General features: G+C 44.2%; 1 protein-coding gene across 4 annotated transcripts; it reads right to left on the reverse strand.

The window, feature by feature from the left end:
• Positions 1-217: 217 nt before the first annotated feature.
• On the reverse strand, positions 218-17,162 carry REEP2 (receptor accessory protein 2). 4 transcript variants are annotated; one of them, XR_004001756.1, is made up of 9 exons: positions 17,012-17,162; positions 15,797-15,869; positions 9,010-9,086; positions 8,435-8,555; positions 7,722-7,835; positions 7,063-7,207; positions 5,517-5,677; positions 2,590-2,744; positions 218-1,577 (listed from the first exon to the last, which is right to left on the reverse strand). XR_004001756.1 is itself a non-coding variant. In XM_030573968.1 (8 exons), exons 1-8 carry the CDS (start codon positions 17,041-17,043, stop codon positions 2,670-2,672), a joined length of 777 nt encoding a protein of 258 aa, XP_030429828.1. In that variant the 5' UTR covers positions 17,044-17,162; the 3' UTR covers positions 218-2,669. The 4 variants fall into 4 exon arrangements, 2 of the variants coding, with proteins under 2 accessions (XP_030429828.1, XP_030429827.1); XR_004001755.1 differs by having other exon boundaries at positions 1,892-2,744; XM_030573968.1 differs by having other exon boundaries at positions 218-2,744; positions 5,517-5,656.
• Positions 17,163-17,804: the final 642 nt, after the last annotated feature.

Here is a 17,804-nt window from a genome sequence, read left to right on the forward strand (position 1 = left end):
GGACAACTAGGGAGGAAGGAGGAGGGTGAACATATGGGTACTCGTACCCCCGAGAGGGTACCATGTACTTCCTTTCCACTCCCTTAGCTGTCGGCGGGATGGAGGCTGGCGACTGCCACAGGTTATCGGCGGTGGACTGGATAGTCTTTATGAATGGGAGGGCTACTCGGGTAGGTGCATCCGCAGAGAGGATGCTCACTACCGGGTCCTCAACCTCTGGGACTTCCTCCACAGGTAGGTTGATGTTAAGGGCCACTCTACGGAGGATGTCCTGGTGGGCCCTGAGGTCTATTGGCGGGGGTCCTGATGCCGAAGACCCAGCCATGGCCTCATCTGGCGAGGAGGAGGAGGAGGAGGTTGCTGGGTTGCTAGGGTAAAAGTTTCTCCAACGAACGTGCACGCGGAGCGCACACACCTAACTGGAATGGATATGAGCAATCACTCGAAGAAGAAGCTTGTAAATCTTAATGCCTCAGCCAAATCAAAAAAGACTTTCACCAGACCACCTTATCTATTACTTAGGGTTAGCATCGCTGACAAATTACAAGATTTTTCCACAGCCTACCAAGACACTAGAACTGGTCAGTATGCTTGATTTTTTTTTTTAAATGGCAAAAATTTTATCCCTTCTCTCTTTGTATTTGAAAGATGTGAGCTTTTCATAAAATTTATGCCCAGGCCAAGAACAAACATGCAAAATTTCAGCCCAAAAGGTGGCAGTCTTGACAAAGTTATAAGAAATTGAAGAAAGCTACAGGAGGTGTTTCTATACACTGCCAACAACATAACTAGACATTTAGGCTAAGAGCATTGCCATAGTTTAGAAGCGAGAAAACAGACTACACAAATGGGGGGAAATCCATATTCCTAAAATACAGAGAGAATGGTCTTTAATAGGCAAGAAAGCTCCTTTGGCAGCTAATCTCAGTGAAAAATCAAGGCCACCAAATATTCATCTCCAAGACATTAGTCAAGTGGTAACAGAGATATGAGGGTCCCTACTCATCTTCTGCATCCCCCCCACCAAGACACGTTGGGAAAGATCTACTGACAGGTACAGGGTTAGGATGTATTCTCACCCAGAGGAGGGGGGTTCCCTTCAGCTATTCTCAACATATTGGTGTCCAGCATAGCTTGCATTGACACACCTCAAAGGTGTGGGGTTTTTTTGTTTTTGTTTTTTTAAATGTGAGTGCTACTGACGTCCAACCCCCTCATTACATACCCCATATCCAAAAGTATTTCTGGCTTGAATCTTACATGTTGCTCAGGTTCCAGGAGACTGATGGATCTGGCACATTGTTAAATACATGAAGAGTTGTTCAAGGGCTGAAGTGAGATGCAGCAGAAGGACTGATCAATCCCAATACTGTATTTTTCCCCCCAACTGAAGAATGGAGTCCTGGTATCAGGATAATGAAGTTTTCATACTTTAGTTATTTGTAAACTCTCAAGCCTTGTGGATTGGCTCTCCTGGAGCCTTCTGAGTTGGGACAGAAGGGCCTCTAGATTTGTTCCACCTCACACTTACTCAAGTAAGTCTGCAGACTGCATTGAGCCAGGTTTTCCAGTATCATCTGTTAGAATGAAAGAATTTGTCAGATTAGTTCTAGGGTGACTAGCATTGGGGTGCTTTGGAGTTCAGCCATTGGGTGTGACTGTAACATCCTCAAAGTCCACCCAACGCATTGCCAAGAGAGGCTCATTGGCCCCCACATTGCGTCACACATGCACCCTTTTTGACATCATCCATACAAGAATTGGATTGGACTATGGAATCCAAAATAAAATTCAAGCAATTCTGGAGACGGACCACAAACTCCAGGAGTGCCAAGTAGTCAGTTCTCCAGCAGACACACTTGTATATACTCCAGCATGTGCACACACTCACACATGTCCTCCTAGCCACTGTGGAGTCTCAGCTTCCTCCCTGCTCTTCCTTCTCCCTGAAAAGCAAAGAAAGCCATTCATCCTCACTTCCTGAGAGTCCATCTGCAGCATATGCTGGAACCCTGACAATTCCACTCCTCCTACAAGTCAATCATGAATGAAACTGGAAAGCATCAGCCACATACTGCTTCAGTCCCCTTCCCTAAAAGAATGGGCTTGAATTACGAAGGAACTGGTACCAGCCACTTTGCTACAGGCACTTACTACCAATAATTCCCCTCAGTAGCTTCAGGAGGATGCCCAGGCTGATGTAAGACATTTTCAGGAGCTGTCCACCCCAAATGGAAGTTCAGTGGCCCCATCATGAATATTTTCAGTCTCTGCACAAGGGATGGCTCTAACCCTAATTAACCAGTGAACCAAATTTGGCGATGAATCCTGGTCATGTGCCACCTGAGGCACATTGTACATATATTAAGAAAAATAATAATCAGTTCTTCCAGCAGAGTTTCCCTATTAGGGTTATGCAGAGAGGGGATCTCAAAGCAACAGGCTATGTACAGACAGATCAGCATTCCCTCCAACAGAGAGATGAAGACTAAATAATTTCTGAGGAAGTGCATCCTCCACTCCACATGCTGAATCCCTACCACGCCCTCGCCTTGGAATAAGCTCTACAAAGAAGTAGCTGTTATGTACATGTATCTCAGCTCCCTTCCTTTGGAAAGTGTCCCTTCAAAGTGACAGGCAAATCCTGGGACAGATGGGTGGGGGTTTCCTTAGGCTGACTCCCCAGCAGCAATGGAGCCTGCAGCTTTCTTCTTGGGGCGAGCTTTCACACTCTTTAGTGGAAGCTGCAAAAGAAAACAGAGAAACTATCAGTTCATGTAGGGCACAAGTACAGAGGAGAAAGGAGGGATAGCATAGATCAACACAACACAGCAAGGAGGGTTGGCAGAACACAAGGAGTCTATTTAATCCAATAGGCTGACCTCTTAAACATGGCTGAAGGGACACAATCTGCTCAAAAATCTGGACTTCTTGATATTTTTAAACTTTTTTTTGTCAGTGTCACTGTATAGTCATTACGTTTTCTGTTGTTTCAGTGGGTCTTTCACACAGCAACAGGGAATGAAAAACATTTTAAACCATAGGAAAATTTAATAGGAAAAAAACCAAGAATCAGCAAGAGGCCTTGAGAGTAGAAGTGTCTTGGGGGCGGGGCAGGAAGAAGAGACTAGGTTTCAAATCAATCATTAGTCTCTATTCCAACTTTTCTGGTTCTAAATAGTACCCACAATCCTGCTTTTCCAGAAAGAAAGCCATTAACGTCTTGGACTAGTTCGTACACTCTGCTTCAATTGCTTATCTTATTCCAGGTCCTTAGGGAGGGGAGTGGATTCAGTTAGTTGTGAAGACCTGACACCACTGACAGAGCTGAGAAGTTGCCCAAAGCATGTTTCTGAAAAAGTGTCTAAGAATTCCCACAACAAAAGAACAGAAATTGGACTTGAAAGTTCTGAAGGAAGATTAAGCAGAACAAACAAGTCTTCCTGAAAAGTACCTTGCCTTCTGTATCCATCATGAAGCAGCAGAAAAGGACACAGTCCCTATTTCCTGCCCCCTGACCTGCACTTTATAGATCTCCTTTAACACTCATTAATAGGAGAATTGCAATAGAATCTGGCCCTCCTGCTTCGCAGCAGTTTATGCTCACTATTCTAGGCCACAGGGCCTTTTAGCAAAGAGAGCAGGAGGATCAAGCCAAAGGAGCTTCTAGGATCAGAAATCCAGGCAAGTTTCAATCATCTCATCAGACCAGGCATTTTGCCCAGCAGGGGACTAGACACCCAAGTGTGCAGCATACCCAGTCTAAACGTTTAAATGTTAATGCCATGTTACTACAGGTGGTGCAATTCAAACTATCAATCCATCACTAAATGTTTCAAAGTTTAGCAGCTTGAGTTAGGCTGAGCAAAAAATGGCCCCCACCTTAATAATAAGAAACAACGTATTTATCATTTGTAAACCAAACTACGATGACAGGGAGACCTTCAGCAAGAGCCCAAGCCTGGAAAGTTTCAGCTCAAAAACCAAAAGTTTCAGAGTTATGAGCATCTGAAAAAGAGGGGATTCAAATGGAAACTATACTGGGCATAAATGCACCCATTCTAGTGTGTGGCTAGGCTTAGAGATGTGATTGAAGGATGGAAGGCATAATAACCATCCACTCCTATCTGAAAAAAGGCCAAAAGGGGATTAACAGAATCAAGTTATACATCTAAGGCATTTCTAAGACTCAAGACACAGGCTGGATCTATTAGTAAAAGTTTCCTGACAGGAACTGTCCCAGGGAAGAGGGGTCTCATTGTTTTACATCCCACATCATCTAGGCTAAGAGCCTCTAATGGACTTATCCTCCATGAATGTATGTACTTCTTTTTTGAACCCATTTAATGTCTTGGCCTTCACAACATCCCCTGGCAATAAGTTCCACAGGTTGACTGTGCATTGTGTGAAGTAGTACTTATGTTTGTTTTAAGCCTGCTGCCTATTAATTTCATTGGGTGACTCTTGGTCCTTGTATTATGTGAAGGAATAAATAACACTTTCTCCACACCATTCATGATTTCATAGACTTCTATCATATACCCCCCTTAGTCGTCTCTTTTCTAAACTGACCAGTTCCATTCTTCTTAATCTCTCCCTCATATGGAAGCTGTTCAATACTCCTAATTATTTTTGTTTCTCTTCTCTGTACTTTTTTCCAACTCTACTATAACTTTTTTGAGATGGGGCAACAACAGCTGCATGCAGCATTCAACGTGTGGGCATACCATGAATTTATATAGTGGCTTTATGATATTTTCTGTTTTATTCTCTGTCCCCCCTATGTTGGCTTTTTTTGACTGCTGCTGCACACTGAGCAGATGTTTGAAGAGAACTATCTATGATGACTCCAAGATCTCTTTCTTGAGTGGCAACAGCTAATTTAGACCCCACTGTTTTTTATGTATAGCTGGGATTATGTTTTGCAATAGGCATTACTTTTCACTTACCAACACTGGGCAAAAAAAATCACAGGTGAAATTAGTCACTCAGTTTAGCGAGGTCCCTTTGTAACTCTTCACAGTTAGCTTTGGATGTAGTTATCTTGAGTAATTTTGTATCACCTGCAAACTTTGCCACCTCACTCTGTTTACCCCTTCATTTATTAATATGTTGTACAGATCCCTAGGGGACCCTGCTATCTACCTCTCTTCACTCTGAAAACTGACCTTTTATTTCTACTCTTTGTTTCCTATCTTTTAACCAGTTACTGATCCATGAGAGGACCTTCCCTCTTACTTCATGATCACTTACTTTGCTTCAAAGCCTTCGGCGTGGGACCTTGTTAAATGCTTCCTGAAAGTCCAAGTACACTACTGTATCACTCTTGTACACATGCTTGTTGACTCCCTCAAAGAATTCTAACAGACTGGTGAGGCATGATTTCCCTTGACAAAAGACAAGTTGACTCTTCCTCAACATATCGTGATCTATGCATCTGATAATTCTGTTCTTTACTACAATTTCAACTATACAAACCAGCTCCAGCCCAAGAAGTCATTCATACACCAGCTCACCTCGGCTTTTGTTACTTTCTTAGGAGCTTTAAGGCTCTGGGTGCGTTTTGGTGTTTTGTCTCCTGCATCCTCATCTGAAGGTTCTGTTCTAGAATCAGACTGGGCCCCATTTGACCTTTGAGACACACTGGCTTCTTCTCCTGAGGAATAACAGGAAGCAGCTAAGGATGAGAAGAAAACAAAAACACCTTTTGTACTTTTCAGTACCAAGTCCATCCAAAAGGGGCTCCCAATCAGGGCTGTCAGGAGGGGAGAGAGAGGTGTCAACAGCTCTTACTCAGGGCCTGGGGGATACACCCAAGAGCGTGCAAACATGCCCATAATCTGGGAAGGACAGGGAAAATGTGGAAGACTTATGTCTCCTAACCAAGGTAGATTGATTGGCATCAAACAATTTAAATCACTGGTTTTCATCATGATTTAAATGAGCAAGCAGAAAATCTTGATTTAAATAATCAATTTTACTCATTTTGCATTTTTACCTTTTAGTTATTTTCCTAAAGAGGGGTTGATTCTCATTGACTGGTAACCATTAAAACACAACGGTACATTAAAATTGGTACTTTTGCTAACAGGAGAATATTCTATAACTATACACATTTACTTTAAGCTGCTAAAGTTTAAAACGTTTTTCAGACTCTTCATTTTTACATTCTTCTATGTTAAAAAATAGTGAATGATGCACTTCTTATTTACTAGAGGATTGATTTTTACTTGCTGTTTTTGTGCTTTTTCAATAGCACTTGACACAAATCACATTTAAGAAAGCTACCTTAAATGTGCTGGATACACAAGAAAAAAAGTTTATCAAATGTTTTGCTTTTGAAACTGATTAAGCAAAGAACGAATGCATTATCTTTAATTTGTGAATTGATATATTGTTTCTGTTCACCATGTCCTTCAAGATTTTAGAATTAGTAGAGCTCATACTCTAACATACAGTTTTTACTCTTAGATTGGAAAAGGAAAACAAGCTTTCCTGCTTTTGTACTTTCCCATTGTTTTTTTAACCTTCAAGGAACTAGATATTGAACTGCACTCATTGAATAAACCGAAATGAAGAGAACTCTTTGTACCTCCAGAAGAAACTACTACTGAAAAAGCTAGTTTAGCACTTAAAATAAAATAAAATAAATATGGTTCCAGGTGCATAGCCAGCAACTTCCACCAGTTCAGTGATGTGGCATTCTTTAAAAATTATGGTAGTGGACACGTATTGTATGAACATTTTTTCATGAATTTAAATGACTAATGTCTAAACTTACTATATTAATGTAGGCTATCATATTTTCAAATTTAATTTTAAATAGATTTTAAAAATTAAAAAAATCCAGGGATGACAGCAGATTCATCTGGAAGGGAACTCACTCCAAAAATCTCTTTCCCCCAAGTAACAGGCAACTCATACTCCTGTATTACATGCAGCATTCAAAACATAAAATGCAAAGCTTTGGCAGCACTTACCACTCTCTTGAAGCCTCAATACCCTCCCCTTACCCCTGTTGTTCAGGGCCTCACAGAATGGCCTATCAGGAGTATTATATACCTGAATCCTCAATGGTTTCAAAGCCACTAGTGGAGGTGCGCAGCTGTGGCTTGGGACTCCGCAGATGCACAGTATCTTCATCCCGGATCAGAGTCAAGTCCTGCATGCTGAAACTCCTCAGCTTCTCAGACAAAACTCCCTGACCCTAATAGGACATAACAGTTAGTGACATGGATATCTCATATATGGCTTCTGTCATCTGTGATTCTTCACAGAGACAAATTGAAATGAGAGGGAAAATGTCCCATTCCCCACAAAGAGACTCAAGAGGAAGAGACATGCATGCTCCAGAAGCCAACAGGAAAGAAGATTGACCTAGGGAAATCTCCCCCTCAGCCCTGCCCCATGCTGAAGTGCTGTGTGAAGAATAATGCAAACTGGAGGAAGGCAGGAGGAGAGTGAGGTCAGCAGCACCCACCAGCTTCCCTCCAAGCCAACAGGGAATCAGCGGGAGGGACACAGCAACAGGAACTGAAATAGTTTTAAAACAGAATTTGATAAATGTATGAATGGGATTATATGACACGGTTGCCTACGATAGCTGGGCAATGCACTTGATGACCAAGGAGGTCCCTTCCAATCCTATGGAAGTTATCCTGCTGGGGGCAGACTGGTGTCTCAGAGGCTAAAGAAGTGGATGCAGCACACAGTTGTGTTACCTTTGCAGCTGCAGTGACTGCTGCATTGGCAGCCAAGTTTAAACCTTTCTTGCCGACTCGCATCATGGTTTCATAGCTCTTGTCACGGGCCTGGGTAATATACTCATCAATCTCCTAGGAAAGAAGTGGGGAAACCCAACATTTAGATTCCTGATTACAAGCATGGTCAGAGATCCTCCCCATTAAAAACCAAAAGCTCACATCAGGCACCTTTCTCCAAGACTAATGGCACCAGCTACTAGGCATTACTTTTGTCACTGCCATCCCTCTGCCATTTACAGCAGGCTTGCACCCAGTAGAGGGTTGCATTTGCAACTTGTCAAAAAGCAGTGAACTGTATCTAATTTACAGAAGATGGAGCAGAGGATAGCTGCGCCTACCATAATATGAAGTTGCAGCCTGCAGAAGCTACAGGTTCTAGAATGCATGGCTTCCATCTTGATTCAAACAGTCTAACTGCTGGAGCATTCCATGCGGGAACCCATCACATCTGCAAGCCACACATCTATACTAAAAATTACAGCTACTACAGGTCATATTGCAATACTCCATAGGGTGCACTTTGGCCACCTTGCTTTAGAGAAGTAATGCATCCTACATCTCTATGCAGCACAAATATGACTTGATGCATCAGGATCTTTATTATGGTCTAAATGGATCAAAAGTCACCCAACTTCCAGGGCAGATCAACAGCTGTGGCAATAGAAAGGTACCTTCTCTTTACTGGAGAGCGTTGGGTGCACAAACTTCCTGTAGAGGACGCTGGAGCCCTTGGTGTAAGGAGAGAGCATCCAGATCACAAATGCGATTTTCAACTCAAAATAAAATGGAAACCTGAGCGAGATGGAGAAGCTGGAATCAAGAGCAGGTCAGAGACAGATACAGATAGGTGGATAGTCCAAAGTGGAGCACAGATCGGATTAGTAAAGAGAAGATTCAGAAATGGAACAGAATAATGACAAGGCCAGCAATGTAACAGAGTCCTTTCTGAACCTCTGGGACACACTTCCTTGAGGCCTCTCTGGGGATGCCTCCATAGACTTGGGGTTTGTAGCTGCGTAGATTGGGTTTGTAGTCGCAGCTCAGGCTGGAGCTCAGGCTCTGAAGCCCACCAGGCATTTAAGGTTACATAAGGCAAAGAGGCTAAGTCACAGCTTCCAGCCACAATGGCTACAAAAAAAGTCCTTGAGTGGAGAGGACCCTTCCTCCTGTATCAGCAGCTGATCCTAGAAGAGTATCAGAGCTTTCCCGCCCTTCCCCACATGGAATGAACTGCCTGGATACTCACCAGGAAAGAACAATATCTGTGAGTGTTTCTGCTGTGGTGAAGAAGGCAAACACAATCCAATACATCATCCACTTCACCTGTAAAAGGACAGCTATTCCATTAGAAACCAAAAACCACAAAACACTAGGTTACAACCCCAAAACTGGGATTTTTTCCTTGTCAAATGACTTGTCACCTCAAGATGTTAATTTTATCCTAAGGATGAGGGTACGTATCAGTAATTTAGGAGAGAACACATTAAATGGATGCCAAATTTAATCCATAAAACATGAAATTATGAACACAGGAAAATATCAACTAAGATTAACCTTTAAAAAAATCCAAACAAATTAAGATATGCAAATACATAGCTAGGAACGCCCAAATAACCTTAACTCTTATGTAGTGACACCATAAAATACCAAATGATTACAGCATTTTAACGTTTATAGTCCCAAACTAGATCAAGACTTTTTGACTGAACATTAGATTTTTCTTTTTGCCATAAATCACAACATGTTTGGATTTTCTTCTAATTTTAACTTTGACCCTGAATTTCCTGGATTTGTCATGCTTGGAGATATATATAGCAACATGCCTGTAGTACTGCTTTTACTCTAAATTACTGATATGTACTCTAAACCTTAATTCCATCTTTGATGTAGTTTGTTTGGGAATTTTCATTTTAATTAAAAGTTTTATAAGTGAACAAGAAACCCATAGAAACTGTTACCATGTGATATTTCTGGGGAAGTTCATTTATTTATTTATTATTAAACTTTTAGGGACATATTTCCCTGTGGGTCCTGATTGTTTTTTGACACTCTGGAGCCAAAAAATTTTCCTCTCCCTGTTGAATTGGTGAACTGGGTAATTTTTGAAAAGACATATTTAAAGACATTAATGATCACTTTTTGCTATTATTCATAATGGAAAGAATATCTATTAGAGACTGAAGAATAAAGTTTTCTCCTTCAGAGAAACGCATGAAGTGTTGACCTTTTTCAAAATTATCACTAACTCCGTTTATTTTCAATGGGAGAAAAGTCAATATGCCCTGGGGGAAGATGGTAACCCTCCTGTATTGTTAAGAGGTAGGGAGAATCACTGCAAGCATCACATAAATGGAGGCAGTGGCTATCTTTGCTAAAGGCAACTTAATAGTCTCAATGCCACTGAGAATAATGGCAGATGTTAGCCATTGTGAAATAGGGGAGTTGCGTGTGGAATTATCTAGAAGAAGGTTATGCGCTGAAGTTTACATTTTCCTGCCTGATGAAGAAGTTTGAAGAGTGTCATTAAGATAATTTGGGAGAAAAAAAAATAAGTTCTGATATAGGATGCTAAATTTCTTAAAGAACCACCTTAATTTAATTTTATTTCAAACTAATTAATGGATTTACTTGTAAAGTCTTAGAAAATTCATTCTATGCTCAATAAGTAAGTGCTGTAATTTTGGAGAAAAATATAGCATATCCTTATATATAAGAGGCAAACCTCAACTCAGCCTTAACTATGGAGCCACAGCTGAGAGAGACATCTACAATATACTGAATACTATTGGTCTCGATATAGAACTTTATGGTGTTGTGTCCCACTTCACTTTTTGTCATATTGCAAATTGGCCATTTATTTGATGTCCCTAGCCTCTATTTGCCAGAAGTTGGGAATGAGTGACAGGGGATGGATCACTTGATGATTACCTCTTCTGTTCATTCCCTCTGAAGCACTTGGCATTGGTACGGTTGCCAGGTGTCCGGTTTTTTTACCGGAGCACCCGATCAAAAAAGGACTCCGGCAGCTCAGGTCAGCACCACTGACCAGGCTGTTAAAACTCCAGTTGGTGGTGCACAAAGGCTCCACGTGGCTCCCAAGAAGCAGCCGGCATGTCCAGCTCCTAGGTAGAGGGGTAGCCAAGGAGGCTCCATGCGCTCCCCTCACCCACAGGTTCCGCCCCGAGTACCAGCTCCGCAGCTCTCATTAGCCGAAACCGCAGCCAATGGGAGCTGTGAGGGCAGCGCCTGCATGCAGAGGCAGCATGTGTAACCCCCTGGCTGTGCTTCCACCTAGGAGTTGGAGAGACATGTTGCCGATTCCCAGGAACTGCCCAAGGTCAGCGCCGCCTAGAGACCGCACCTCCTCCCACTCCAATCTTCTGGCCCCAACCCCCTCCCACACCCCAACCCCATACCCTGATCCCCCTCCCGCACTCCAAACCCCTCTGCCTCAGAGGAGAGCCCCCTCCTGCACCCCAAACCCCTCATCCATAGCCCCACCCCAGAGCCCACACCCCCAGCCAGAGTCTTCACCCCCTCCTGCACCCCAACCCCCTACCCCAGCTTGGTGAAAATGAGCAAGTCAGTGAGGATAGAGGAGAGTGAGCAACAGAGGGAGGGGGGAAGGGAGTAGGCGGCACCTCGGACAAGGAGTGTTCAGTTTTCTGCAATTAGAAAGCTAGCAACCCTAGGCATTGGCCACTGTTAGAAGATAGGATACTGGGCTAGATGGACCTTTGGTCTGACCCACTATGGCCATTCTTATGTATTCCTACTCTTATTTTCTGATAGCCCCTTGCAAGAGGCTTTATCAAAGCCATTCTGAAAGCTCAAATTAAGTTATAGTGACTGATTCTCCTTTACCCATTATTCTATTGACTCAAAATTCTACATCAAAGACACATGGTTTTCCTTTAAAGAAACTGGGCTGCTTCATCTCGATCAATAATCCCCGCCAAAGACAGAAATTGTTGGGCCGCACCAGAATAGATGACTTCACACAACTAGAGGCTGTACTGATGTTAACAGAGTCAACCATCTGTTAACTGCTTGGACTGTTCAGTGCAGCAGAGGCCAAAGGCAATTGGTTGGTGGGAGAAAAAGCCAGGCAGGAAGCTAGGGATCGTGGTCTGCAAAAACAGGGGGGGGAAAGGACAAGCTGAGTTTGCTACAAACTAGAATAAAAAGCATTGGTAAAGTGGGTGACAGTGGGACAAGTAAGGTAAATTGGCTATGTAAGGCAGGAATTTAAAAAAAAAAGGCAAATGAGCATAGATAAAAATTCTTCTCTCTTCTTGGCCTGTGTTGTCTATTTTTTAGACTGAGCTTTTCAAGGCAAGGACTACTAGTTTTGCATTTCGTTTTTGCAGTTTTAAATAATTGGCAGACTGCTAATTGAAAAGAATAAATATAATTGTGTTCCTTAGAGCACCACTCTTTCAGGTACTGTAAAAATTATAAGCCAAAAGCCTATACTATAAACATTAAGGTTGCATAATCAAACATTGAAAAGTTAGAAAATGCCAGTTATTCAGACTGATAGGGCAACAATAATATTTCCTAACTTTCAAGTGCTTGATCTTCCAACAACACATTCTTTTAACGTACTTTTATAGAATAATAGGTCTCATGCTGGCAGTATTATCCTTGGAATTTCTAAATATTAGAAAACAATTTCTTAATTCGAAGTGTTGAATCCAACATGAAGGAATTCTATATAAGACATCTTGATATATAGAGAAGAACTGATAACAAAACAAAAAATTAGTGGCAGTTTAGGTACAAGTGCTCGTGACTTGACCACATTTGTTATGTGCCAACAGACTAAAGTTCAAACCAGTAATAGCTGATGCTGTAAAAAGGCTCAGTTTCACAAAGCTGAAAACAGTTATGAGCCAAATCAGTTGGTTGCCACATAACAGTGTTTAGCCCACTGGTTCATCTTCAGTCCTTGCATTATGCTTTTCCGGGATGATGGGTGAACATCCTCCCCATAAAAAGACAAAAAGGTGGGGAAATGTAGTAAGGAGAGAACCTGAAACAGAAGCCCTTGTATCAGAGGCCTGGTATAAAGTAGAACTTGCTCACAAAATCTGGCAAGAACAGGACTGATATTGCTGATATTGACATTCCTGAAAAGTGCTAAGCACAGAGTACTCACGCAAACACATACCGATATCAAGAGATACCAGAACATCTCAATATCATGGATGGTACAAAAACATTCCCCAAGAGTAACAAGAACACACTGACCTCTCCTAAAAAATGAGATCAGGATAACAGTACATCATAAAAATGTTTTAATCAAACAAACATGTACAAGGTAATGGGTAATAACTAGCCACTTCGGGGAAACTAACTATGTCAAAGGCAGTAATAACTTGTTTGTATCAAGGTATAAAAATGTATCTCAAAGGAAGGGGAGAATGAAAAGTCCCGTCATTCACTAAACTGCATCCATTGTCATGGGCATACATGTCTTAGTATCCTTGTAAAGTCTGCCAGGTGCTATTACCGTGCTTTGTTGACAATAAACCTGACCTGGTGCCTTTGCACCTTAATGCATCTTGTGGTCATTGGGAGGTTCGCTCAAGGTCTGTTGTGCCACCTGTCTGCACAAAGCTGGGACAGCACACAGGAAAAAAAAAAAAAACCACACACACATGCAGCCAAACATCTAACCATAAGTACAAAGTACTATACTTAGGAAGGAAAAAAATCAAATGCACAAATGTAAAATGTTTTTTAAATTCATTTAATGTGTGCCATTTAATTCTGCATTGTTCCACCACAACCCATTTCTCCCTCAAACTGACACCACTACTGAGTCACTACTGATGTGGTGGTCTGGATTCAATAGACAGAGCTCCATATAACTTTAGAAGGCTGAAGAAACATGAGGAGACATTGCAGAACTAGGTCCTGTAGCCCTCACTGTTGATACCATTCCTGGCTCTGCAGTTCTGCAAGTAGGAGAACCACAAGTCATACCACAGACATCAACTCCACCACATCAGTGTCCTACTAATCAGTGATGCTGCTCCTCTTAGAGGCAGCAGTGAAGCAGGCAAAGAAGAGTAAAGAGGGACTAGACTCCACCCAAATACCAGCCAGATATCACCTCTCACACTGAGGTGCTGTTCTGAAATGCTCAGAGGAGCATCATGCCTCCAATCAGGAGATTCATTGCTTGCTGCTGGAAAGTCCACATCCCAAAGCACTGCAACACCATGGGCAGAAGCCACAAGGGTGGGGAGACTAAAGAGAAATAAGCCCTAAAACAGGGGTCAGCAACCTTTCAGAAGTAGTGTGCCGAGTCTTCATTTATTCACTCTAATTTAAGGTTTCGCGTGCCAGTAATACATTTTAACGTTTTTAGAAAGTCTCTTTCTATAATATATAGCTAAACTATTATTGTATGTAAAGTAAATAAGGCTTTTAAAATGTTTAAGAAGCTTCATTTAAAATTAAATTAAAATGCAGAGCCCCCCCCCCGGACTGGTAGCCAGGACCCAGGCAGTGTGAGTGCCACTGAAAATCAGCTTGCGTGCAGACTTTGGCACCCCTGCCAAAGGTTGCCTACCCCTGCCCTAAAAGGAAGCTGGAGAAAATCCAGCCTGATAGAAGTCTCTTATCATTCAAGAGAAGAAACAGGGCAGAATAAATCATCCAACCTACAAAAGGAAAACTAAAGAAGACTGAGAAGACTGAAGAGTAACAAAAGGAGGTAGAAGAAAAGGGTTAGAGAGCCATATTCCAATGAAGAGGGGAGGGAAAAGCATCTCATCTGTTTGGACTTTGAAATACTTTCAGATTATATTTTCACACTTTCACTGTCTCTCCTGCTAAATTAGATTTAGGATTTGAAACCTCCAGCCAAATCAGCCTCTTTCCATGACATCATCTCCTTTTGTTCCAAATCTGTCAATAGGCAGGGGTAACATATTACCCTACAACTTGGACAAAAGGGCCCCTCGTAATTTGAGTACCTGGATATTTTTAATAAAAATTATCTGGACAACTAAATGATCAACTCTGGAGCTGCTCACCCTTCTTAAAAAGATACTGTTCCAACATGTTTGTCTGTCTGTCTGCAGAGAATCAGTGTGACATCCATGTATGGGGGCACACGTTTCCTTCAGGACCAGAAACTTACGGATTTTTAAATTTAAACTTAAATGGTGCCGCCAGAGAAGTACTCTTTTGATAAAGCACTGCTTGCCACCTCAGTCTGGTCCCTTCTGCCAGGGTTTTGCTATTTGACCTCATTAGAATAGATTAATATCCTCCATCCCTTCCGCCCAATAAGCAAATCTGAAACACCACACCTTCTTAAAGGATCCATTAATATTATCAATAATGTGCTCCTGCAGAGCATAAAAACACAAGAACGGCCATATTGGATCAGACCAAAGGTCCATCTAGCCCAGTATCATGTCTGACTTCAGCCTGATTTTCAGGAGAGCTCTGCTTCCTTATGGGTACCTACACATAGACCAGATTTTCAAGCTTGCTCAGTAGCCAGCTGCTCCCCTGTAACACTTATAGCCAAAACGCCTAAAGAGCTCAATACCCAATATGCTGAGCTCTTCTGAAAACCTGTCCCTTTTTTCTGGCGCTTAAATGGAAGCGGAGCTCCTTTGAAAATCTGGCCCCAATTGTGTGAGCAGAATTCTGTTGGAAATGCCTGGTAAAGCATTATGGTCAGCATCAGCTAACCCTTACAGTCTTGAGAGGCTAGTATTCTCATTTTACAGACGGGCAACAGAGATGCAGAGCAGCAAAGTCAGAAGAAGTCACTGTCTGAACTTAGCATGGGTGAGTCTGAACACACTCCATCCGCACCTAGCCTTGTGGGGCTGGCCTCTAGTTCACCACACACACCCAAATGATAGGAGATATGCTTTGTCCCATATGGGGAAGGAAAAAAACTAGTTTCAGGAGGGGGAGGATCTTGGGTGGTATGGTATTGTTGAAAACAGGATGAGAGTCAGGTTTGCCAGTGGGAACACAACACGGTGACTCACACTTACATATTCTTTTACATTTTTCGTCTTCACGGCCTTGTAAGAGGAATATGCAGGATATAAAGTGCCGAATATTAGCCTGGAATAAAACACAGCCCATGAGAACTATTCAGCATTCTTAGTCACTTGATGTTCCTCCCCTCCTGGATCTCAATACCTCATCTTAATTTTGCTTTCCGCCCCCCCATCTGCCATCCTTTGACCTCAGGAATAAGATTCAGTTATTGGCGTGCGCACGGCCTGCCTGAACCACCGCAGGCTTTCACCTAGGGCAGTTTCACTGGCACCAAACCCTCCTTTTATACCTAAAAGCTTCAGCTTCCTGAATTTCCTACCACTGTCTCTCTCTCCATGCCTCTCGCAGCTGTGGATAGTAGAGATTGGGGAGCAGGAATAGCTCAGTGGCTTGAGCATTAACCTGCTAAACCCAGGATTGTCAGTTCAATCCTTGAGGGGGCCACTTAGGGAGCTGGGGCAAAAATTGGTCCTGCTAGTGAAGGCAGGAGGCTGGACTCAATGACCTTTTGAGGTCCCTTCCAGTTCTAGGAAATTGGTAATCTCCAATTATTACCTATTACCTTAATTACCACATTACAAAGTGATTCACCTCAAGACTATTCAGAAATGTACATTAGTAAATAATTTTGCTGCATTTCATGCAATGGACATAGTGCCCAAGTGCTCCAGCTAGCACTGCTGACAACCAAGAAGCCAGGTTTAATGGGCTAGATTTGACCTACAAAGCTCACAGCGCTCATCCATTTCAGGAAGACTCTCGCGGGTGGGCTGAGTTATATGTCTCGTTCCTACGAGGAGAAGGGGGGTGCTGACAGGGACCCCGTCTCAAATTCACACCCCCCCGCTGTTTCCGAATAGCCTCCAGTGCCCCCTGCCAGATGCAGCTAACGCCGGCGGATGCCCGGCAAGGTGGGTGGGCTCCGGGCTGCAGACGGCTGGGGGGCGGTGTCGCTGTGCGTGTGGCGAAGGGCTTGGAGCTCCCGAAAAAGAGGCAATACCGCTAAGCCTACGAAGCCTCCCCTCCCCACCTCGGCCTCGCAGCGCCCCGAGGCTGCGGCTCGCTCTGCAATTCTCACAGGTCCTCAGAGCCGCTGGCTCTGAGGGGCGCCGCGCAGCGCAAGTGGGTCTCCCGGCCCCCGCGTGCGACCCGCGACTCCGCAGACTCAGGGGGCCGTGATGCTGCAGAGCCACCCCCGCACTCACACCACGAGCCGGGAGATGATCCACGAAACCATGGCAGAGCCGGGCAGGTTCGAGGTCCGAGAGCAGCGGGTCCGCTCAGCCGGCTCGGGGAAGCCTCGGACGATCCTTAAAGGACAGGTTCCTGCAGCAAGTATGGCCCCACCCCAGGCTCTTAAAGGGTATGCCTCGCCGCGTCGGAGGGAAAATGGGTCCAGAGCATCTCAAGAGCAACGTCTCCTCAGTGCGAATCCTGCGCGGCGCAGTTTGTCCCACCTACCCGCTCACCACGCAGCGTCGTCTCCCCCCGTATCCCTCCGCGCTGCCACACAGTAAGCCCCCGGTACCCGGCCGTACCACCACACAGCGACCCTCCCGATACCCCTCCGCGCCCCCATACAGCAACCCTCCCGGTATCCCCCCTCCCGCGCCACCACACAGCGACCCCCCCCGGTATCCCCCCTCCCGCGCCGCCACACAGCAACTCCCCGGTACCCGCCCCCCGCAGCACCACACAGCGAACCCCCCCCCGGTACCCCCCTTCCGCGCCGCCACACAGCAACCCCCGGTACCCCGCCGCACCAACACAGCAATCTCTCCACGCACCGCCACACGGCGACCCCCCCCCCCCCGCCGGTACGCCTCTGTGCTGCCACACAGCAACCCCCCCGGTACTCCCTCGTACCACCACACAGCGACCCCCCACCCTACCCTCCGCGCCGCCACACGGTGACCCCTCCCTATACCCTCCGCGCCATGGCGACTCCCCACCACTACCCCTCCATGCTGCCACACAGTGACCCCCCGTACCACCCCC

Source organism: Gopherus evgoodei, chromosome 8, assembly GCF_007399415.2.
Source record: "Gopherus evgoodei ecotype Sinaloan lineage chromosome 8, rGopEvg1_v1.p, whole genome shotgun sequence".
Lineage (NCBI taxonomy): Eukaryota > Metazoa > Chordata > Testudines > Testudinidae > Gopherus > Gopherus evgoodei.